The sequence below is a fragment of the Alnus glutinosa genome, chromosome 2, assembly GCF_958979055.1.
Source record: "Alnus glutinosa chromosome 2, dhAlnGlut1.1, whole genome shotgun sequence".
NCBI lineage: Eukaryota > Viridiplantae > Streptophyta > Magnoliopsida > Fagales > Betulaceae > Alnus > Alnus glutinosa.
Window position 1 is genome coordinate 34,155,354 of NC_084887.1, and position 20,311 is coordinate 34,175,664.

A 20,311-nucleotide genomic window follows, 5' to 3' on the forward strand; every position below is an offset into this window, starting at 1 on the left:
TCCACCACCGGTTTTTGTGTTTTCCTTAGTGCTTCTCTTATTTCCTGGAAATCAAAGAAACAACATACTGTTTCTCGCTCATTAGCTGAGGCCGAGTACCGCTCCATGGCTTCTTGTTCATGTGAACTTACTTGGCTACTTGCTTTACTTCGGGATTTCACCATTCTCCATCCACAGCCTGCTCTACTTTTTTGTGATAGCAAAATTGCTCTCCACATTGCTGCAAATCCAGTATTTCACGAACGCACTAAACACATCTACATAGACTGTCATCTTGTTCGTGATAAAATCCAGCAAGGTCTGCTACGCACCATGCATGTTACCTCTCAGCATCAAGTTACCAACATTTTTACCAAACCCCTTGGCAGAATTGCTTTTGAATTTCTTACGTCCAAGATGAATCTATTTAATTTATATCTTCCTCTTGAGGGGGAGTATCACAATTATAATAAGCCACCTATGAAGACCATCGACCAATAGGTGTATGGATTGATTTTCAGCATCTTACATAGACGCTTTCTAGAAGGTTTCCAAGACAATTGTGCTGAGCTGGAATGTATATTCTGTATTTTGTTAGAATGAGTTGTACATTATAGATTCGTTTGGTTATTCTTTTGTTAGCCTTTTTATTCCTTTGTAAAGTCTTTATATATTGATAGCACCGAGTGCATAATATCAATCAAGAATTCTTTTCTTCTCCATTTCTTATGCTCTGTTTTTCCTTCTTCTGCAATTCTTGTTAGGGTTCATTCCCACTTCTGATCTCAAAAAAAGAAGAAGTGAGCGATCCAATTAATGAAAAATGAGTGGGCTCACCAACAGTAGATCCAGACCAAACTAAAATAGCGTTGATTCCGTTGAAGTAGTTACAAAACGTAGGAAATGGGACAAACAAATGATCCAGTCATTTCAAGGTGCCACGCAATACGGTTTTAAAAGTTAAAAGAAGACAAATTAGGACAAGTCCATCTGCTTCTCCATTTGAGAGTAATTATAGTAGACGCAAACCAAACTAAAACAACGCTGATTCCGCTGAAGTAATTACAAAATGTAGGAAATGGAACAAACAAATGATTCAATCCTTTCAAGGTGCCGCGCAAGGCAATTTTAAAAGTTAAAGGAAGATAGATTATGACAAGCTCATCTGCTACTTCACTTGAGAGGTAGCAACCACCAACAAATGATTGACACAGTAAAAGTGTTGTTCGAGTCCAAAAATAGGACTACAGGAAAAAAAGAAAAGCCAACACAAATTCAAATACACACAAATTCAAATACAATAATATCCCATAAAGGGAAACAAAAATCCAAGTAACTAAAACAAACAGAAACTAAAACTACAACACAGGCCCGGGAGAGGATAGGGACTAAGAGTCACCAGTGGCGGCGCGTGACGACAACACCCCACCACTGGAAGGCCTCTCTCCAACGGGACTCACAAGGCGATGACGGGTACCACCAAAAACCAGGGCGGGGAAAGAAAGGTGGTGGTTAAAACTTTTGAAGAGTTAAAAGTGCCTATTGGTTGCTCGTGGTGTTGGAGAAAGTTACTGAAGCTAAGAGTCAGAGATGTGGCTGGAAATTTTATCCATTTTAAGGTTAGATATGGAAGTTAAATTCATCTTTGGCTTGATAAATGGCACTGGCTAGTATTAAATACTCCTGCATTGGAAAACTCTGTCTGTAATAGTACTTGACTAGTATTAAATACTTCTGCATGGACCTTATGGCATTCAGAAAGAAGAAAAATAGAAGGGCTAGCTGGCTGCTTAATGCTGTGTTCTGTAGTAAATTTGATGCCTGCTGTGGCAGCTGCTTGGTGTGGCTTAATTAATAATTACTGCTTCTGTGCAAAAAAAAAAAATGGCACTGGCTAGTGGCTAGTGGCTACTGCAGTGAATACTCATCTGTGTAAAAAGGTGGGCCGCAATTATATAAATGCTTCATCTGTTTCACTGTCTCTTTAATTCTGTTGTTACCTTTTGGGGGGAATAGGATCCTCTCCATTTCATTTTGTATCCATTTCATCGTTGTTTTGCACCAAATATGAAGATGAGTGGTACTGCATTTTTCTGGTTGGGCAGTAGACGTCTTGAAAACTATGTCGCAAATTCGTAATCTTATTGACTATTGCAATCTTCACAAGCTAGCTAGATGAGTGGTCTCAAATCCTACCATTATTTGCAGGACGTGTTGACGTTTTAGCAAAACACATTATTCACTAGTGCAAATTTTACAGGCCTATAATTCAGAGACAGCGTCGTTAAAGTAGTACCGCTTTTACTAAAAGTCTCTTATAAATTTATGTTAATAGGAGCAGGTTGAAATACACTTTTCTTTTAAAACTTTTTGGTGGTTAGGTGAACAAAAACAATATCAACTTTAAGACAATTGCCAAGGACAGATGGACAAGTACTCTTCATTGCTCGCAAGGATAAACTAATCTGCAAAAGCAGTTGTTTTTTTGAAAGAAGATGAAGTTCGGGAAAGAATCCATATTTGAAGGTTAGATATGGAAGTTAAATTCATCTTTGGCTTGATAAATGGTACTGGCTAGTGGCTACTGGCTACTGCAGTGAATACTCATCTGTATAAAAAGGTGGCCCGCAATTATATAAATGCTCCATCTGTTTCCTGTCTCTTTAATTCTGTTGTTACCTTTTGGGGGGAATAGGATCTCTCCATTTCATTTTGTATCCATTTCATCGTTGTTTTGCACCAAATATGCAGATGAGTGGTACTGCATTTTTCTGGTTGGGCAGTAGACGTCTTGAAAACTATGTCGTAATCTTATTGTTGGTGTGAATGTCAATAATAAAATTACAGCGAAAAATATCTACCTCTCTTTGTGTAAATTAAATAATCAATCTAGCTAGCACTAAAATATCAACTCATACAAGAACAATGCAGAAAAATAAATCCAGCAACCACCACAAGCAAGACACCAAAATTTTTACGTGGAAAACCCTCCGGTGTGAAGGGAAAAATCACGGGACCTAGTCCAGTTAAAACTTCTACTATCAACAATAATGGGCTTACAAATTGTCTTCTCTAGAACAATATCTAGAGGTTATCACCACATCAAGAATACACACATTTTTGGATTAAAACATAAATTCATCACTTCAAAAGTGGATTCCAATCAACAACAAAGAAAGGTCTCACCAAGTGGGGATGAACAACCGAGCAACTGGAGATGAAGTCCAACGATCGACACCGGTCAATGCATAGCCCTCGTCGTCAGGAACAACATATTGAAATTTCATCAAGATCGGACCATAAATGACCCTCTAATCTCTAACGGAAATGGGTATGTGTAAACACTATTTTTCTCTCCTCCCTCACTGTTTGCTCGAGCTTGTTTTCAAAAAATTAAGTACTTTCCTCTCTGTTTCAGGCTTGAAAAAAACTGCAAGCCTTTTCTTTTCTTTTTTTGTTTTTTTTTCCTTTTCTTTGGTCGCAAGTCACGCACTGTTTCTTTGGCCTGGGTTGGTCCCTCACCAGTGCGAAGCCAGTCTCCCAAAGTTGGAGGGGCCAAATTGAAAAAAAAAGTTTTGGAGGGGCCAAAATTAAAAAAAATAATAAATTTTGGGGTAAAATTTTAATTTTTTTTTTTTTTTTTGGGAGAACCTTGGGGCTTGCCCCCAAGCCAAGGTGGCTCCGCCCCTGTCCCCCACGTAGGAGGGACCACCCAACACTTATTCAGGCCCCCCAAGCCTCAAGGTAGCTCCGCCCCTGTCCCACGTATGAGAGACCACCCAACACTTATCGACTATTGCAATCTTCATAAGCTAGCTAGATGAGTGGTCTCAAATCCTACTATTATTTGCAGGACGTGTTGACGTTTTAGCAATACACATTATTCACTAGTGCAAATTTTACAGGCCTATTCAGAGACAGCGTCGTTAAAGTAGTACCGCTTTTACTAAAAGTCTCTTATAAATTTATGTTAATAGGAGCAGGTTGAAATACACTTTTCTTTTAAAACTTTTTGGTGGTTAGGTGAACAAAAACAATATCAACTTTAAGACAATTGCCAAGGACAGATGAACAAGTACTCTTCATTGCTCGCAAGGATAAACTAATCTGCAAAAGCAGTTGTTTTTTTGAAAGAAGATGAAGTTCGGGAAAGAATTCGCGTCACAGATGGTGCAGGAATGGCAAGAAGCGTACATGGACTACAACTATCTCAAAACAGTCTTGAAAGATATCTTGCGGTTCAGGCAGAGAAACGCATCGACGCCAATGGCATCAACCTCACGAGGGACTCTGAAAAGAAGGGTGTCCCTCTACAGAGCTTTTAGTGGGCTTACTAGCCGCCACAGAAGCTCCCCGAAGATGAACGAGGATGAAGTAATTCTTGTCAATGCAGTGCAGCAAGAGGGATCAGAAGGGAACCACCAAACCATGTTCCTAATGTCCTCGGAGATTGGCGGAGAGTACGAGCTTGTGTTCTTTAGGAGGCTTGATGATGAGTTTAATAAAGTCATTAACTTTTACAAAATGAAGGTCGAAGAGGTGATGGAGGAGGCAAAGGAATTGAGCAAGCAGATGGATGCTTTGATTGCTCTTCGAATAAAGGTAGAGAATCCGGTGGTGGAATCTGAAGGGAAAAATCTTCCAAGCAATGTGGTATCCTCACCTAGTAGAAAACCAGGTAAGGAGGAAAAGACCAATCTTGAGCAACATTGATATATATATATTTTTACTTATTTTTCTGTCTTCGTGGTTAGTATAGTACAAGAAGTGGCTATGAAATTGGGATTGTTATTGGAATTTGGATGAGAGTTACATCCATTCAAAATTCACAATACTGTTTTCAATTTGAAGGAAGGTCGCATATGGATGTGATTCAAGAAGTTGAGATGAGCAGTGAAGGACGTTTGGAAGATGAAAAACAAGAAGACAATGTAGAAAAAACCGGTGACCGGAGGAATAGCAACGGAAAGAAGGTGGAAATCCGGGGTTTTAGGCCGGCTCCATTAGAAATCTTGGATCATGTAAAGATCAATGTCACAACTGAGACTCCTGTATCTACTTTGAAAGGCATCCTCATGAGTTCAAATTCGGACTTTTCATTCAGCAAGAGAGAGCTGAGGAAAGCAGAGGAACAAATGACACGGGCTTTTATTGAATTCAATAGAAAGCTCCTACTTCTGAAGAGCTACAGGTAACATATATATGGTTAACAACAATGTGATTATTTTTTTCTGTGCTCTTTGTGGAGTTTAACTGACCCTAGAGCTAATGAATGTAACAGCTTCTTGAATCTATTGGCTTTTTCAAAGATCATGAAGAAGTATGATAAGGTCCAAAATTACTATTTCTAGTTCGTCAATCTAAAACTGCTAGTTCTATGTTCCGAGTGTACTAACTTTATTAGCACAGATCACATCAAGGAATGCATCTATGACTTACATGGAGATGGTGGACAAATCTTATCTGGGTAGCTCTGATGAGGTTAGTGATAGTTCAGGAAATTCAGCTTACGTACTCGAATGGATTCTATTACGAAACTTCGCCTTCTTGTCCATCTTGTGACTCCATAGGTTACTAGACTCATGGAAAGGGTAGAGATTACCTTCATTAAGCACTTTGCAAATGGAAATCGTAGAAAAGGAATGAAGATTTTAAGACCAACAACCAGAAGGGAAAGACATAGAATTACGTTTTCCTTGGGTAAGATGTGCTAGCAGAAGCAAATGTTTTGAATGAAAAACACAGATTAGCTATCATCTATGCTCCTCAAAAATCAATCTATATAAATCCTCTCAAATGTTCTAAACCTGCAGGTTTCTTGTCTGGCTGCTCACTTGCACTTGTAGCAGCTATTGTTGTGCTTGTACATGCAAGAGATATTCTGAAGAGTGAGGGGCGTAGTCGGTATATGGAAAACATATTTCCTCTTTACAGGTAAGTTCCAGGTGTAGAAGTAAAAGCTTCTCAGATGTATCCATGTGTGAAGAAAACTTTCCCCTCTACAAATCCATTTGGTTTTTCATGATTATTCATTTGTTCATTTATTTTGGTTTCTTTGTTTGTTTTGAACTCTAAAAAAATTCTCTCCTAAAATTGTGTAGTACTGAAATTATTCAGTATAATAATGTTGCTGCACATTTTTGCAGCTTGTTCGGATTCATTGTCCTACATATGATCATGTACTCTGCAAACATATACTTCTGGAGGCGTTATAGAGTCAATTATTCATTTATTTTCGGCTTTAAGCAAGGAACAGGGTTGGGTTACAGAGAAGTATTTCTTCTTAGTTCATGTCTTGGTCTGCTGGCATTGACTGGTGTCATCTCAAATTTAGATATGGAGATGGACCCAAGAACAAAAAGCTTCACAGCCTTAACTGAACTAGTCCCTTTAGGTCTACTTATTGTAAGCTTAAGTACAGAATCTATATTTAATCAAACTTTTCATATAATAAAATTTGCCTGATCAGTGCTGATCCTTTATTGCAGGTTGTGCTTCTTATATTGTTCTGTCCTTTCAATGTCATATACCGTTCAAGTCGCTTCTTCCTCATCCGATCTTCGTTTCGTTGTCTTTGTGCTCCTCTTTACAAGGTAGTGGGAATGAGAATTTCTACACAGCCATGCCATTCACTTCCTCTGACATAAAAACACAAGTTTAATCTTCTCCTTTTTCCACCTGCAGGTTACCCTCCCAGACTTTTTCTTGGCAGACCAGCTAACTAGCCAGGTTAGACATCATGTTTCAACATATTGATACTTGTCATGCTTTTGAGTTACTTTGTACTGCATGGTAGATTGCTTCAAGATCGACAATATTAGCTTTCTTCATCATGAAAGCTCCTGGTAAATATTTTCCCATTCTATCTAGGCACTTAAGTAGCACATAGATTTTGATAGAAAGTGACTGCTCTGTCAGCTCTGAAGTTGTGCTTCTTTCCACATTTTCATTAACATTGTTTCTTGATGCATTATATCCGTAATTCCGTATATAAGTCCTTGCTTGTAGTTTTTCTTTGACTCACCTTTTTTATGTATTAGAGATACAGACCAGAAGTGTAATTTTTTTTTTTTTCACTGTCATATAATTTCAGGTGCAGGCCTTCAGAAGTTTGGAATTTTATGTTTGCTATTACGGTTGGGGTGACTTCAGAAAGAGATCAAACAAGTGCGGTGACAGTAAGGTTTTTCAGAGTTTCTATTTTATTGTAGCGATCATTCCATACTGGACCCGTTTCCTTCAGGTATACCATGGCGATGCATACATTTCTGGCAGCAATGACAGTGCTATTTTAGGTTTCTTTGATATGCTGAATATACATGTTTAACGCTTATGGAAACAGTTTTGCTGACAACAGTCTAATGTTTTAGAGCCTTCGACGCTTGGTAGAAGAGAAAGATGCAATGCATGGGCTTAATGGGCTGAAGTTCTTCTCAATAATAATTGCAGTTGCCATGAGGACAAGTTATGATTTGAAAAGGGGGATGAAGACTTGGAAAATCATAGCTGCAGTCAGTTCAGGTGTTGCAACAATTGCTGCTACATATTGGGACATTGTGATAGATTGGGGTCTTTTGAGAAGGAATTCCAAAAACCCCTGGCTGAGAGATAAACTCCTTGTAGCAAACAAAAATGTTTACTTTGCAGCTATAGTAAGAATATAAGTGACTGTTGTTAATTTTCTTTAGCAATTTCATTTGGGTGGTGATTGTAGCTGTTGGAGGAATACTCAAGTTCCAGTCTTCTCCTTTTTTAGCTAAAAAACTTTGGCCAACTGCAGGTATTGAACGTTCTACTGAGACTTGCTTGGATGCAGTCAGTCTTAGGTTTTAAGGAAGCACCTTTCTTGCATAAACAAGCCTTGGTTGCAATAGTTGCCTGCTTGGAGATCCTTCGACGTGGCATTTGGAATTTCTTCAGGTATGCTATGCTATGCTCTTCTGTAGTATTCAATCCCCCAACTAGTTATTAGTACACACCTACAACTAAGTGATTTGTTATTAGCAAGGGAGTCTTGTAATTTGGGTATAACTCAAGATCTAAAGCACCCACAAGGCCACAAGCGTATGCATCCATGTACAGCAATATTAGATGTTATCTGTGCGATAATATGCACTTGTGTAACTTAGAAGCCATTCTCCCAGAAGAAGAACAAAAAAAAAAAATCAGAAGCCATTCTGTATGAAAGTAGTCAAAAAGACATAATGACATGAAATATTGTAATGGTAGGTTACCTAAGTAGATTATTGTGAATGAAAGCCACCGACCATGAATCAATTTATGATTAGCCAATTAGGTGGGGGAATCTTCAGTTTAATTTCATAAGAAGCAAGTTGGTGGAGAAGGTTCACCTACAATCTCTGCCAAATTGAGAATTAAGAGGGGAACGAACAACACATAAGGAAAGTCGGATCACTATGAAACTGCCAATGTTCACAAGAGTGAGTGAAACACCTTTTCCCTGGAGGGAAATCTTGTTGGAAAAGGCATAACTTGCACCTAAAACTGATGTGAATGTCTTTGGGGATTGTGGAAAAACATGCTAGAGTTTGCCCAGGAAGCGCATAGAAATTTTTTCAAAAGAGCCCACAGGAGTGGCGTTTTACCTCTAAGAATCACTTTCAAACCTGTGATAAGCAAGTTTAGTTGTTAAAAAATACCAAATGCAAATATACCGACAAAAATTCTTTTGTTCGTAACAGTTTATGCTTTGTTAAATTGTTTCACAACTGCTTACAATAAGAACCTGGAGGGACCTGACTTGAGCATAGACCCAAAAGCTCAGCTGTTCAGGGCTCTCCAGGGCTTCAAAACCTCCTCATATGCCTAACAAGAATTTGATGTTAAACTGATCAGATTGGAGAATGAACACCTGAACAATGTTGGCAAGTATCGGGCATTCAAGTCATTGCCCCTACCTTTTAACTATGGCGACGATGAAGACAAAGACATATAGACATGTACAGCACAGAGGAATGAAGATTATCATTATTCATATATGGGAAAAATTCCTTTTTTACTTTTTGTTTACGTTTTCTTGATCATATGAGTGAAATTGAAATGCTTGATAAGGAGAGAACAAAAAGGCAAGTAGTATCGTGTGATAAACGTACTCTAAATGTCAATACAAAGAATTGGGTTTGGCTACAATGTGCAGAGCTCGATTGTACAATAAATTACTTCCAACCCATGTTGGTTCAAAGTATTATGCTCTATTAGCACCAATAATGGAACACTATATGCTCCATTTAAAGACAGAAAGAGGAAGCAATCCAGACTATTTATCAGTGATGTTCTGCAAAGAAATCCATGTACACTAATGAAACATTCCAATTAAAACTTTCAATTCAATGCTACACAAGTCTACCCGGAACATTTGAATTTACAGTTTATTAGGTTGTGGAACTGATTGTGAACAGAGACAAGGAGACCTCTTATTCAGTTCTAACCTGTAACATTGTAACAAGAAGCCAAAAGAAGATTCACAATAGCAACTGCAGAGACGAATTCTTTTACACAGAATGGTAATCCTCTTGATCACCCTCTTCCCCATCATTCAAGGAGGCTGAAGAGTTTGAAGCAGAGTTTTCAGCAGTTACTGCACCGGTACTCTCATCATCCTGGTTTTTTCTAAAGAGGGATGAGAACGACAATGGATTGGAGGTGGAGCTTGCTTTTTGAAGGCCTTTTATGGCTCTCATTGCAGCGAGAGTGCCACGGTGTAGATCCACAGTTTCGTCTCCAAGAGTTGACGATGTCTCGGGTGAGATATTTGTTGCATTACATGGTGGTGGTTTTGACTGGTCTTGTGCACAAGGATTAGATTCAATGACTTCCGCTTCTAACGGGAAAAGGAGCTCAAGTTTTTCCTCACACCCACGGACTAATCTTGTGACATTTTCTGTTGTAAAGAAAGGTTGACGAAGGGCAAGTTGTGTAAAAGGTAGACGCAGCAGTCCTCCAGTTCGTTTGTCATACTTCTTCAAGATCTTAACCAGCCCTATAGAAGCAGAATGGAAATGGTTTAAGAAAGTGACAACTTGAACCACCCTTATTGGGCACTAGGGGGAAAAAATTGATGATATCGTTGTTGTAGCTCTGAACCAACTCCAGTTAAATTTAGAAGAGAAAATAAATCTAGCAGATGCTATACCTGCAAAATTTAAGGAACTATAGTTTTTCAGAAGCACCATTTCCCCATGAATGGTGACAAAGTCCTTCCGTATCTCCATCGTTTCTTCACTAAATTCACTTTCTGATGTAAAAACTCCGTCTTTGCTGCTCTTCTCCATGACTCGCTCTATTCTTTCCTTCAACACCTGTTAAAAATTGCAAAAAAAGAGTCAATAAAGAGCAATGCTATATACTTGGGCGGTCCCTTGTCATTCTAGATATAAATAAGCAATAGAAATAACACCTAGAGGATTCTCCAGCACCAGTCATTGGCTGCCATAAAATAGAAGTCGATACTTCAAGCAGTAAAAACTAAATTAAGAGAAAGAAGCATCACACGGCTTTACGAATACTCTACCCAAAAGGCAGAAAGAAAGAAAGAAAGAAAAAAATTCACAATGCATAACGAAAGGCTGCATTTAATCCTCTTAAGTCAAAATTAATATTATCTAAGAAACTACATTGCAGACATAAATCTATTGTACTGTCTGATACTGACAACACATGAGACTAACAACTTATCACTAGAAGAGAAAATCAACTGTTGAAGGGAGGACTTGCAAAACTGGAGCAAAGTAAAATAGCAGTACCATTGCCATATGGCCATCCAACCATCATAGCCCATTATATAACTTGAACATTGATAAACAATAGCGCCATGTATGAGTCACACTCTATGTGACATAATTTTCTATCAAATTATTGGTGGTGATTGTGTAGTCATGCATGCGATTCTAAGTAGGGGCACAGAAAAAAAAGTGCATGAAATGACGAAAGGAACCACAACGAGGAGTTTGACTAAACTCAAGAACATTATTATGTACTCATGTTTGAAAATCTTCTCAAGTCCTAATTATCCAAGTCAAGACAAGTGTAACTACAGTAGGTTTCATGGTTCCCAAGGAAGATGGTTGTGGAACCGTAGGATTCCTTCTTTTTTTTCTTCATTGGATTTGGAAGAAATGAGAATTGTTGAGATATCAACAAGACTACCTAAGCTCCTGATAATCAAAATCTTCTCCGTAGCTTCTAGTTGGACAATTATTCTCAAGATTCTGGAAGGCATATATTGAGCTCCATTATCATCAATAATGACAGTGGGAAGAATGGTCCTGCATATAATTCAAAAATTCATATTCGATACCCATCCCCTGTAAATCAAATTTGATGGATGATCCACTGGAGTAGCTCAATTTCGTAATAGGTTTTAATCTGATCAGCTGAATGCATGGAAAACTTTCGAACTAAAGACCACTGCTACAAATAAATATGTTAGCTAGACACTTACATTGGCTTTCAAAAAATAAATTTTTTATGGCGTGAATAAGTCACTTAATATGTATCATGGGACTGTCAAGTCAACGACTATTTGGCACTTAGAAGCAACGGAAGAAAGGAATTCAACAAGACTGGCTCCATATATGGTGGCTCTTTTTAAGATGGCTAATCTTGGCAATAGAAATTAGAAAACAGAAAACAGATAGGAAAATTATAATAATCAAGACTGGTTGTTCTGAAGCTATCACACAGCCAATCACTTAAACAATAAGACCTCCATAATGCTTTTGAGGCCTACTCAAACAGTCAGCCTGTCAGTAATAATTCAACTATTTGTGTTTAGCTGTTGAAATCCTCCTTCACCTATCACATAAAGTATATTTTCTGTTATTGAAGGGCACCATATATCTCCCCCTAACTTGACCCATATCGTTAACGATTTATCAGCTTGCCATCATAGCACTCTCAACTAGAATTACATTGATCTGCATTACTATATAATTCACTCATTTTCTTTATACATGGCAAAACCATCTGAAAGAAACATCTCCCATCTTTTCTTCCACTTATGGTTCTTCTAACGACAAGCATCAATCTCAAAATGTATATTCCAACACACCATTCTGATTTCTGCAGGCATATTATATCCGGAGTGCCCAATAATCTAGAATATCAAACATGGCATACTTTACAACCCGTCTTATTTCAATTTCGCTTTGATTTGGTAGTTTTCAATAAACCACACGACATTCAGCTCTCTACTTCATCCACGTTACTCTAACCTATTCACAGTAACTTCCCCAATCTCCCCCCTCTTACAACTAACGAAGATGCCAAAGAAGGTCACTTTCAAATGCCTTTCACTTATATGTAAATTCCATACAATCTATTCCTGTCCAGCTTATAATAAAACCTTTAGACTCTCTTAAGGTTTGCAAATTCCAATTAGCCCAAACGGTATCAAGCAGTGCATAATTTAGGTTTCTCACTTTCCAACGCAAAAGGGTTTCAAGTTTTCTACACACTTGAACAATCCAACATTCTAATCGGTTAAAAAAAAAAAAAAAAAACTTGCAAATCCCAGTTACCCATCAAAACTGGAAGGCATACGGATAATAATTGGTATAGACACTTGCAAATCTCAAACCACCCATTAAAATCGCAAGGCTGGATTATATGTAGAAGAAGAAGACGAACCTGAAAGCGTATGACGAACTCTTCCTCCTTATTAACGTAGAAATCATTGAACTTGTCGAGCTCTTCATTGAGAATCCAAATGAACCATTCTTGGAGGTCCAGCAAGGGGGCCTGGTTGTCAAGGCCATCAGTATCGGTGTTAGGATGAAGATTGATATCTGGGGTGGTGGGGCTGGGGAAGTGGCGCTTGAGGAGCTTCTTGAGGGGCTTGTAGCAGAGGAACTTGTCCCTCCACTCCGGGAGGGTCTCCTCCAGGTGGGTCGTGAACTCCTTCCCGAACTTCATTATTATCGCCTTCCTGATCAGCTTCTAATGTAACAACGATGGTGTTCGCTCGCTCGATGTGGTTGATTTCAGACTAAGCAGAAATACTGCGTGTCATGTGCCCAACCAGTGCTTGTGTTTTGTGCATATCTGCGAGAAACAGCGAGAGACGAATCATAAAGCGAAAAGGGTGAGAAGGAATTTTGGAATTTTGGAAGTGGATGACGATGAAAAGACCGAGCACTTATAGCGTACGTAGTATTTGTAAAATTTTGCTTTCATCTGCTAGTGCTTCAGCATGTCGTCATCATCACCCTATTCTCTCAGAGGAATCTTTTTTCTTTAATTATCAATTAGAGAAGAGAGAAGCCCCATATCCGGCCTGGAGCTAACGATATAATCAAATTTTTAGAGGCAATTATTCATTTCCGGCCAGAAAAATGCCAGCAGGTGACCCAAAAGAGGCCAAGTTTTCTTGATGAGCGTAATTTATAGGGTTAAATCCTTCCGGTGTACCTGACATGGCATTTTAGATGGACCAGAAGTCAACTCTTGTCACGGACCATTTAATTTGTAATATTTTTTTAATTAAAAAATATATTCATATTTTTTTATTAAGGGTATTTTATTTTTTATTTGAAAGACAATTACAAATTTTTTATAGTTTCGCTGAACATCGATAAAATCATTTCTGGTAGCTCAACGTTGTAAAGAATCAGCATTTTTTTCTTTTCAGAAATTTTGGCACGAGGTGCTCTTTTTAATATTCCAATATAAATCTTCCCGCATCCTCTTTTTCTTTGCCGGATACAAAAGTATAGAATAAATTTTTCTTCCAAACCAAAGAAATTCTTCACATCCTGATTTCTCCATGCGCCCACTAATACTATCATCATCATGCAATGTGAACGGGGATTAAGATTCTCTTACAATTTTATTGAAATCAAAAAATTTTAAATTACCTAAATTTAGGTTCGTTCTTTATATCCAACGGCTCGAAAACTTCTATTTATTACAAATTGGACACACTACCAAGGCATTCAAAAAAAAAAAACAATTCATTCCAAAAAACTTTTTTATATGTTGTATTTTTCATGTCATTTGTAAGCTTGGCAATTTTTGACACGACCCTCGAATTCGGCACGAACATGACACGAAAAAATAAGATTTGAGTTTGGCATTATCGAGTTCGGGTCATAATCGGATAAGGATTCTCCAGCAATTTTATTGAAATAATAGATTTTCAAATTACTAAAACTTAAATCATTCTTTGTATTGAACGACTTGAAAAATTTTATTTACTAAAAATTCATTTCAAAAAGATTTTTCTTCACTTTTAAATAATAGACCTCTTTTTTAGTAACATTTCACATTTTTAATATATAATATTTTTCGCACCATTCAATGCAAGAAACGGCCTCATCATCTCCCTCTTACCATGTTTTTTTTTTTTTCTGCCTTTGGAAGGGAACATCCTTATATGTGAATATATTCGTTTTCAAAAACTTGATTCTGTAAAATAAATAATACAATATGCTAGAAAAGGCTTTGAATTGACATCGAGTGCCCGTTTGATTGATCCCTGCAATTCAAATTAACCTTTTACTCAAAATAATTGGACTGGCAGAGATTTCTTTTATTGCTAAACCATTTCATTTCTTTGTCCGATCAGACTTGTGCACTTGTCCTTTTTACTTTAAACAAATCGGCATCATCACAAGAAGGGGAAAAATAACATATTAGATGGCATTTAAGTTATTGATTGGATCATTATATGATCAGTCGACTGGGGCAGAACAGAACACTTGATGATTAAAACAAATTGGAGCACCAAAACAAGGTAAAGATTTAGAACAATAATAGTGGAACAACGGTTAATAGTTATTAAAAACGGACATGGTAGGTTATGCGCCATATAAGATCCTGAACCGTCGGACTGCAAATGATGGGCCTATATGGATTCCAGAGCTTGAAGTACATCAGCCTTCAAATCTTCAAAGTCTTCAACTCCAAAGCTAAATCGAACCAGGTTATCCCTAATCCCATACTTGAGCCTTTCTGACTGAGGTAGATCCCTGTTTCAAAAAGATTGAAAAATAAGTCAGCAATTCAACTTGATCATTGCTTCAATTAGTTAAAAAACAGGCAGATTTATCAAGTACTGGGGGCTAACGTGTCTGCAAAACTGCATAATTAGGCAACTACCTTTTAAATCTATATTATTTTCATTCTGAAGTCTACAAAGGCCATTTCCCCTTAGGCGTTGCACTGTCAAAAATATAGGAAAATAACCCCTACAATTTTAAACCCCTAACGCAAAGATTAAAACCATTAAATATGTGAGGATCCACATGGGTCCTTGTAGATTCCCACATCGATAAACAGTTAGGTCTTGCACTGCAAGAAGTGTAGACAGTAGACACCAATATTGCAAAGGGACAAGCCCCCTAGATCATACACGAGTTAGCCCCAAAACTGGCAACATCATCTGGGGACCACCTCCAAAACTTAACACCACACATCTTAGTATTTTCCCCACCGATGGTGGGCAGTTGATTTGGTTGTTAAGGTATATCGACTGTGCTGACAGAATAACCATTCCAAAGAAAAATACAGTAAATTTATGCAACTATATGAAAAGGGACTTTGAGGAAATACCAGTAAGACATAATCGCTGGCTGATCAACAATGCTCTCACAGCCACCAAATGATGGCGCAATATATGGGATTCTGAGTGAATCGACAAATTTTATGGTGGTATCTAGGTCTCCATCAACCTGCATAGTTGAGCGATACACATAGATAGTCAAACAAGGCATGCCTTAGATAGAAGTGCACAAACTTGAAAATTCATAATAGTCAGCACATTAAAGCAGTTAGCTGTGCTCACCTCAAAACTGACCACACCACCAAAGCCAGTCATCTGACGCTTGGCAAGTTCATGTTCAGGATGACTTGGTAAGCCAGGATAGTATACACGCTTCACCTGCCAATAATATCATGAGATTATTTTGTCAGTTATCAAAATACCAGACTAGAAGATTAAAATTAATTCCTGATATTTCGCATGTTTCCTATAAAAGCATCTTCAATGATGCTGTGATGATCAACACAATAATGCATATTATAAAGCATATATTGATGATAATCATCATCAATATAGCAAGAAGAAAGTTTCAAAGATGCTAATTAAGGACAACGTTGAATATGGCTTTTATTCTCTTAACACATATCAATGCTAATGTGAGAGCAAAAATCAGGCACATACAAAATAGTGTGGTGGCATGAGAGACAAGTTAGATAAGCATATATTGCCATCGAAATGACGAGGTAAGGTTAGTGATCTGACATGAAGGTGTTGGGATGATGGTGGCATGGACAACCAATTCGTAAACAGGTGTTAGTAACAAAGTATGTTCTAACGACCCAGAAAAAGCGCTAGTCAAATATGTGCTATCACTTCAAAAGGACTAGCCAAGTTGCAATTGGCTCTCTTTAGAATCGCTTATAAAGCCCAGTCTCGACTCTCACCTAGTAAGGTACCAATGTGGGACTTAGCACCCATAGCACCTTTATAAACCACCCACACCATGTGGGCAATTAATCTTCCCAATGTGGGACTAACTTTCTTGGGTGTTGTATATATAGATGTTACTGTTGTATGACACCGGATGATAGCCATTCAGCAATAGAATATGGTTTCTAGGGTAGTCAGATTTAGTCCTGGTGGTGAGGTTTGGAAAATTTTATAATGATACTAGGGTGATCAAAGCAAAAGGCAAGCAGCAAAATGGTGGTGCAGGAATGATGCTGTGGTGTTTCAATATGCTACGTATGGTAGTGGCAGCAAAATGGGTTGTAATTTGGTTTTCCACTAGTAATTTTGGGGTTTCAAATATCAATGCAAGTGATACCTTAGGATGTGCCTCTAAAATTTTGGCCATCCGCAGTCCTGTTGAATTTTGTTGCTTTATACGAAGATGTAGCGTCTTCATGCCTCGGATGATCAAGTACGCAGCATTCTGTGGAGGAAAAGAAGTAAAAATCATAATCTGGGAGCTCAAGCTGCATGAGATTTGCGATAGATAATAAGAGACACAAATCTTGTGAACAAGTATAGTGCTCAAAACTATATGTCACCCCAGGCTGCTTGATAAAAATTACTTACTGGGTTGAGTGCACCACCCAAAACATGATGCAAATTACGAACTTCTGAGACCAACTTCATGGAACCACTAATGCAACCTGCAATGACCTATAACAGGAAGAACGCTTGTCTAATGCTTAGCTATATAATCACTGATAGCCTAATTGTTTGTATTCTTCTCACTAAAGTAGTTGCCAACAAAAGCCAACTTACATCATTGTGGCCCCCAAGGTATTTTGTTGCAGAATGCAGAACAAGATCAGCTCCAAGGAAAAGGGCCTTCTGGTTGAGAGGTGTTGCAAAGGTACCGTCTATGCAGACCAAAGCTCCTTTTTTGTGGCAAAGCTCTGAAACCAGCTTAATGTCAACACATCTGAGGAATGGATTGGTAGGCGACTCTGTGAAGAAAAGAGAAACCTGCATGAAAGTACAATGCCACCCAACTCAGGATTACCAATCATTCCCCAAAGTAAGTAGTCAATGGAGAACTTAAAGGAAACCAGCTAACAACTATCTTGATTACTGACTTTGTTCTCATTCAGCGCAGATTCCAAGGCTCCCATATCTGCTGGGTCAATGACGGTTGCCTGCATAGGGTGATAATTATAATCAGCAGTAAGTATGTTGTTCCAAGGAGCTAAGGTCCAAATATGGAAGAAAGAGGTGCTTCCACAACTCTACCTCCCAATCAGTTCTGTTCTGCTCTTTATATATATATATCAAAAACAAAAACACTCATATATATTCCAAGGCTCATATATATATACATGTACATATGCATATGTATAAGTGCAGAGATACGTGTATGCATATATACATACAAATATATACATGTCAGAGTTGCATACACACAGATTACAGATATATATATATATATATATATACACCAAAATACCCCATGCCTCCCAATATATGACACTCTTCTAGGGAACACAAGCACTTCCAAAACAAGAAGGGCACAAATATTGAGATCTTTCTCATTTAAAAACGTCAATAGATTGAGAACACGTTTAGCGACCTCAAAACACATTACCAACAGCATGCAACAAATGAATGATAAAGCAAAAAGAGTAGAACCAATACCGTAATCCCCATTCTGGGAAGAATGGTCTCAATGAATATCCTAGTCTTCCTATAGCAATCCGTCGTCGTCACAAGATGCCCACCAGCTGGAACCAATGCCATCAACAAGACTGTGCTAGCGCACATTCCAGATGCCATTATCAGGGTCGATTCAGCCCCCTCGAGCGCACTGCATACAGGAACAACAAGCGCAAAACTCAACCTCACAAAACGTTTAATGACAACAGACGCACATCATAAAGACAATTAGGCAGCAGGAAAAAAGACATGCCTTATCTTCTCCTCTGCAACCACCGTTGTCGGATTTCCGTAGCGCCCATATTCAAAACTAGCCCTGCGCTTCTCCTACACCCCACAAGATCATAGACGCATTAACCCAATCCAAGAAGGAAAATACATAAAAAGAATTCCATTCTAAACAGGGTTTTAGAAAGTTTTTACAAATAAATGATGCTGAAGATATTGAAACTGTATAAAAAAAAAAATTGCAATTTGCATACCTTGAAATCAATGAGCTGAGCAGTGTTGTCAAAGAAGTAGGCAGTAGTATTAACCACCGGTGTGGTAATCGCATCAGTCACTATACCGCGTCCAGATCTCTCACCTACACAACCACACAAGAATGCAAAGCTAAAAACAAGAATCAAACAATAAACTACAAACAAAAAAAATGGAAAACATGAATAGGGTTTCATTACCAGCATGAATAGCAACGCTCCCATCGTAGCTAAAAACCGAGCGCTTGGAATTGGGTAAACCCTCGAGCTCAAAGTCTACACCCACATTCACGTCGAGATCCACTTTCTTGTCCACCAACGCCACGTCATCTCCGACCGACGGCAAGGTCGGCTCGGTGGCGGCTGTGGCGGCGGCGGCGGCAGCTGATGCCGCCGCCGCCGGAGCCGACGCGGGGTTGTTGGACCACGAGGCCGCGACGATCTGCGCCACGCCGATGTTGCTGCAGTTCCGGCGCGCCTTCGTGCTAAGCTGGCGCACAAAGTTCGGCGGGAAGCGGAAGATCAGCGAGGAGAGGCCGACCTGGAACGACGCTGTTCCGCGCGCCGACTTGAACCCCCCAGAGAATCGATTGCGTCTCTGCTTCCCGTCCCCTCCGACCTTCGGCGCGCCGGAGAAGTCGGACTCCGAGCGGCACTCGAATGAGGGGAAAACCCTAGTACACGTGGACACAGCCATTCTGGTATGACACGCTTTCTACCTCGGACTCGACCTCTCGACCTCGCCTTCTCTGTCTTAAAGAAATGAGAAAGCCTCGTTGCTTTGATTTGGTTTGGTTTTACTGTTTGGTCTCTCCGAGAATTATTGACGACGCAGGTTTAATACGCGGTTTTTGTTTGTCGTTTTTGGTTTTTGATGCTTTGTTTGTTGGTGGTATTTGATGAAATCTGTTAAAAAATTTAGTGAAATTTAATGCCAATGATCGATTTGTAATTATTGCTAACCATAAGGATTTCTTGTAACCATAAGAACATCTCACTGACTTTTTAAACTATAGAGAGTGAACATATCACGTGGACCAACGATATAATTTTTAACTAGAGTTCGGTTTCGTAACCCACTATGGTTAGGCCATTGTTGGTGGACGGGATTTGCGGACGTGTATGTCAGCGATAGCGTAGCCATAGTTAAGTGTCTTCCTAGATCTTCACACGTCAGATGGGACCTTTAATTGCCTGTGTGATGCTGAGGTGGCGTAATCATGAAGCGTTCAAATCTTTGTGACGCTTTTTAATGGTCGGCTTTGCCTTGGCGGCACGGCGTGCGCCATCCCTGGTTTGGTTCAATTAATGCAGTCTAGAACCTTGATTGAGTTCTGTGACACTGTTTTTTAATGTTATCTGAACTCGCAAGTCAAGGATTTTTATTTTTATTTTTATTTTAATCTTAATTCTTTGATAAGATCACACAGCAATTGCACACAATAATGATGATAATCCATAGAATTGTCCCTTTTATCTAACAAAAATAAAATAAAATAAAATAAATTTTTTAAACTAATTTGGCAGGTATTTAAACAAGCAACCAGTTTTAGGACTGTTTGTTAACGTGGTTTGAATTGTGTTTTTGGTTTTTTATTTGAAAAAAATATATATATTTTAATGTCATATAAAAGTGAAAATTATTTTTGTATTTTTAAGAATATTCTATATTTGAATTGTTTTTTAATATTTT

The 20,311-nt window shown here is 38.5% G+C and overlaps 3 protein-coding genes across 5 annotated transcripts; 1 reads left to right on the forward strand and 2 right to left on the reverse strand.

Annotated features, from left to right (window-relative positions):
- The first annotated feature begins 3,997 nt into the window (after positions 1-3,997).
- LOC133859679 (phosphate transporter PHO1 homolog 9) lies at positions 3,998-9,208 on the forward strand. Of its 2 annotated transcripts, none has more exons than XM_062295178.1 (13): positions 3,998-4,657; positions 4,831-5,170; positions 5,261-5,309; positions 5,389-5,460; positions 5,550-5,679; positions 5,793-5,913; positions 6,126-6,384; positions 6,468-6,572; positions 6,664-6,708; positions 7,073-7,222; positions 7,350-7,631; positions 7,760-7,899; positions 8,836-9,208. In XM_062295178.1, the coding sequence occupies exons 1-13, from the start codon at positions 4,117-4,119 to the stop codon at positions 8,933-8,935; spliced, it is 2,334 nt and encodes a 777-aa protein (XP_062151162.1). In that variant the 5' UTR covers positions 3,998-4,116; the 3' UTR covers positions 8,936-9,208. The 2 variants fall into 2 exon arrangements, with proteins under 2 accessions (XP_062151162.1, XP_062151163.1); XM_062295179.1 differs by having other exon boundaries at positions 4,533-4,657; positions 4,739-5,170.
- An 83-nt stretch (positions 9,209-9,291) lies between these two features.
- Positions 9,292-13,304, reverse strand: LOC133859681 (SPX domain-containing protein 4). 2 transcript variants are annotated; one of them, XM_062295182.1, is made up of 4 exons: positions 13,147-13,304; positions 12,628-13,041; positions 10,133-10,298; positions 9,292-9,979 (listed from the first exon to the last, which is right to left on the reverse strand). In XM_062295182.1, exons 2-4 carry the CDS (start codon positions 12,910-12,912, stop codon positions 9,492-9,494), a joined length of 939 nt encoding a protein of 312 aa, XP_062151166.1. In that variant the 5' UTR covers positions 12,913-13,041; positions 13,147-13,304; the 3' UTR covers positions 9,292-9,491. The 2 variants fall into 2 exon arrangements, with proteins under 2 accessions (XP_062151166.1, XP_062151165.1); XM_062295181.1 differs by lacking the exon at positions 13,147-13,304 and having other exon boundaries at positions 12,628-13,127.
- A 1,313-nt stretch (positions 13,305-14,617) lies between these two features.
- On the reverse strand, positions 14,618-19,423 carry LOC133859680 (cystathionine gamma-synthase 1, chloroplastic). The gene is made up of 11 exons (XM_062295180.1): positions 18,820-19,423; positions 18,622-18,725; positions 18,393-18,466; positions 18,122-18,290; positions 17,566-17,625; positions 17,252-17,455; positions 17,060-17,146; positions 16,806-16,913; positions 15,782-15,877; positions 15,550-15,668; positions 14,618-14,966 (listed from the first exon to the last, which is right to left on the reverse strand). The coding sequence occupies exons 1-11, from the start codon at positions 19,313-19,315 to the stop codon at positions 14,843-14,845; spliced, it is 1,641 nt and encodes a 546-aa protein (XP_062151164.1). The 5' UTR covers positions 19,316-19,423; the 3' UTR covers positions 14,618-14,842.
- Between the last annotated feature and the right edge of the window lie 888 nt (positions 19,424-20,311).

Coding starts and splice junctions, on each gene's coding strand:
- LOC133859679 (XM_062295178.1), top strand. CDS start 4,117: ATGAAGTTCGGGAAAGAATTCGCGTCACAGATGGTGCAGGAATGGCAA. Junction 5,310..5,388: donor TCATGAAGAAGTATGATAAG/GTCCAAAATTAC, acceptor TTATTAGCACAG/ATCACATCAAGGAATGCATC. Junction 6,573..6,663: donor TTTGTGCTCCTCTTTACAAG/GTAGTGGGAATG, acceptor TTCCACCTGCAG/GTTACCCTCCCAGACTTTTT.
- LOC133859681 (XM_062295182.1), bottom strand. CDS start 12,912: ATGAAGTTCGGGAAGGAGTTCACGACCCACCTGGAGGAGACCCTCCCG. Junction 10,299..12,627: donor AGTTCGTCATACGCTTTCAG/GTTCGTCTTCTT, acceptor AATTTTTAACAG/GTGTTGAAGGAAAGAATAGA. Junction 9,980..10,132: donor TAGTTCCTTAAATTTTGCAG/GTATAGCATCTG, acceptor CTGCTTCTATAG/GGCTGGTTAAGATCTTGAAG.
- LOC133859680 (XM_062295180.1), bottom strand. CDS start 19,315: ATGGCTGTGTCCACGTGTACTAGGGTTTTCCCCTCATTCGAGTGCCGC. Junction 18,726..18,819: donor GAGCGTTGCTATTCATGCTG/GTAATGAAACCC, acceptor GTGGTTGTGTAG/GTGAGAGATCTGGACGCGGT. Junction 17,147..17,251: donor ACCTTGGGGGCCACAATGAT/GTAAGTTGGCTT, acceptor TTCCTGTTATAG/GTCATTGCAGGTTGCATTAG.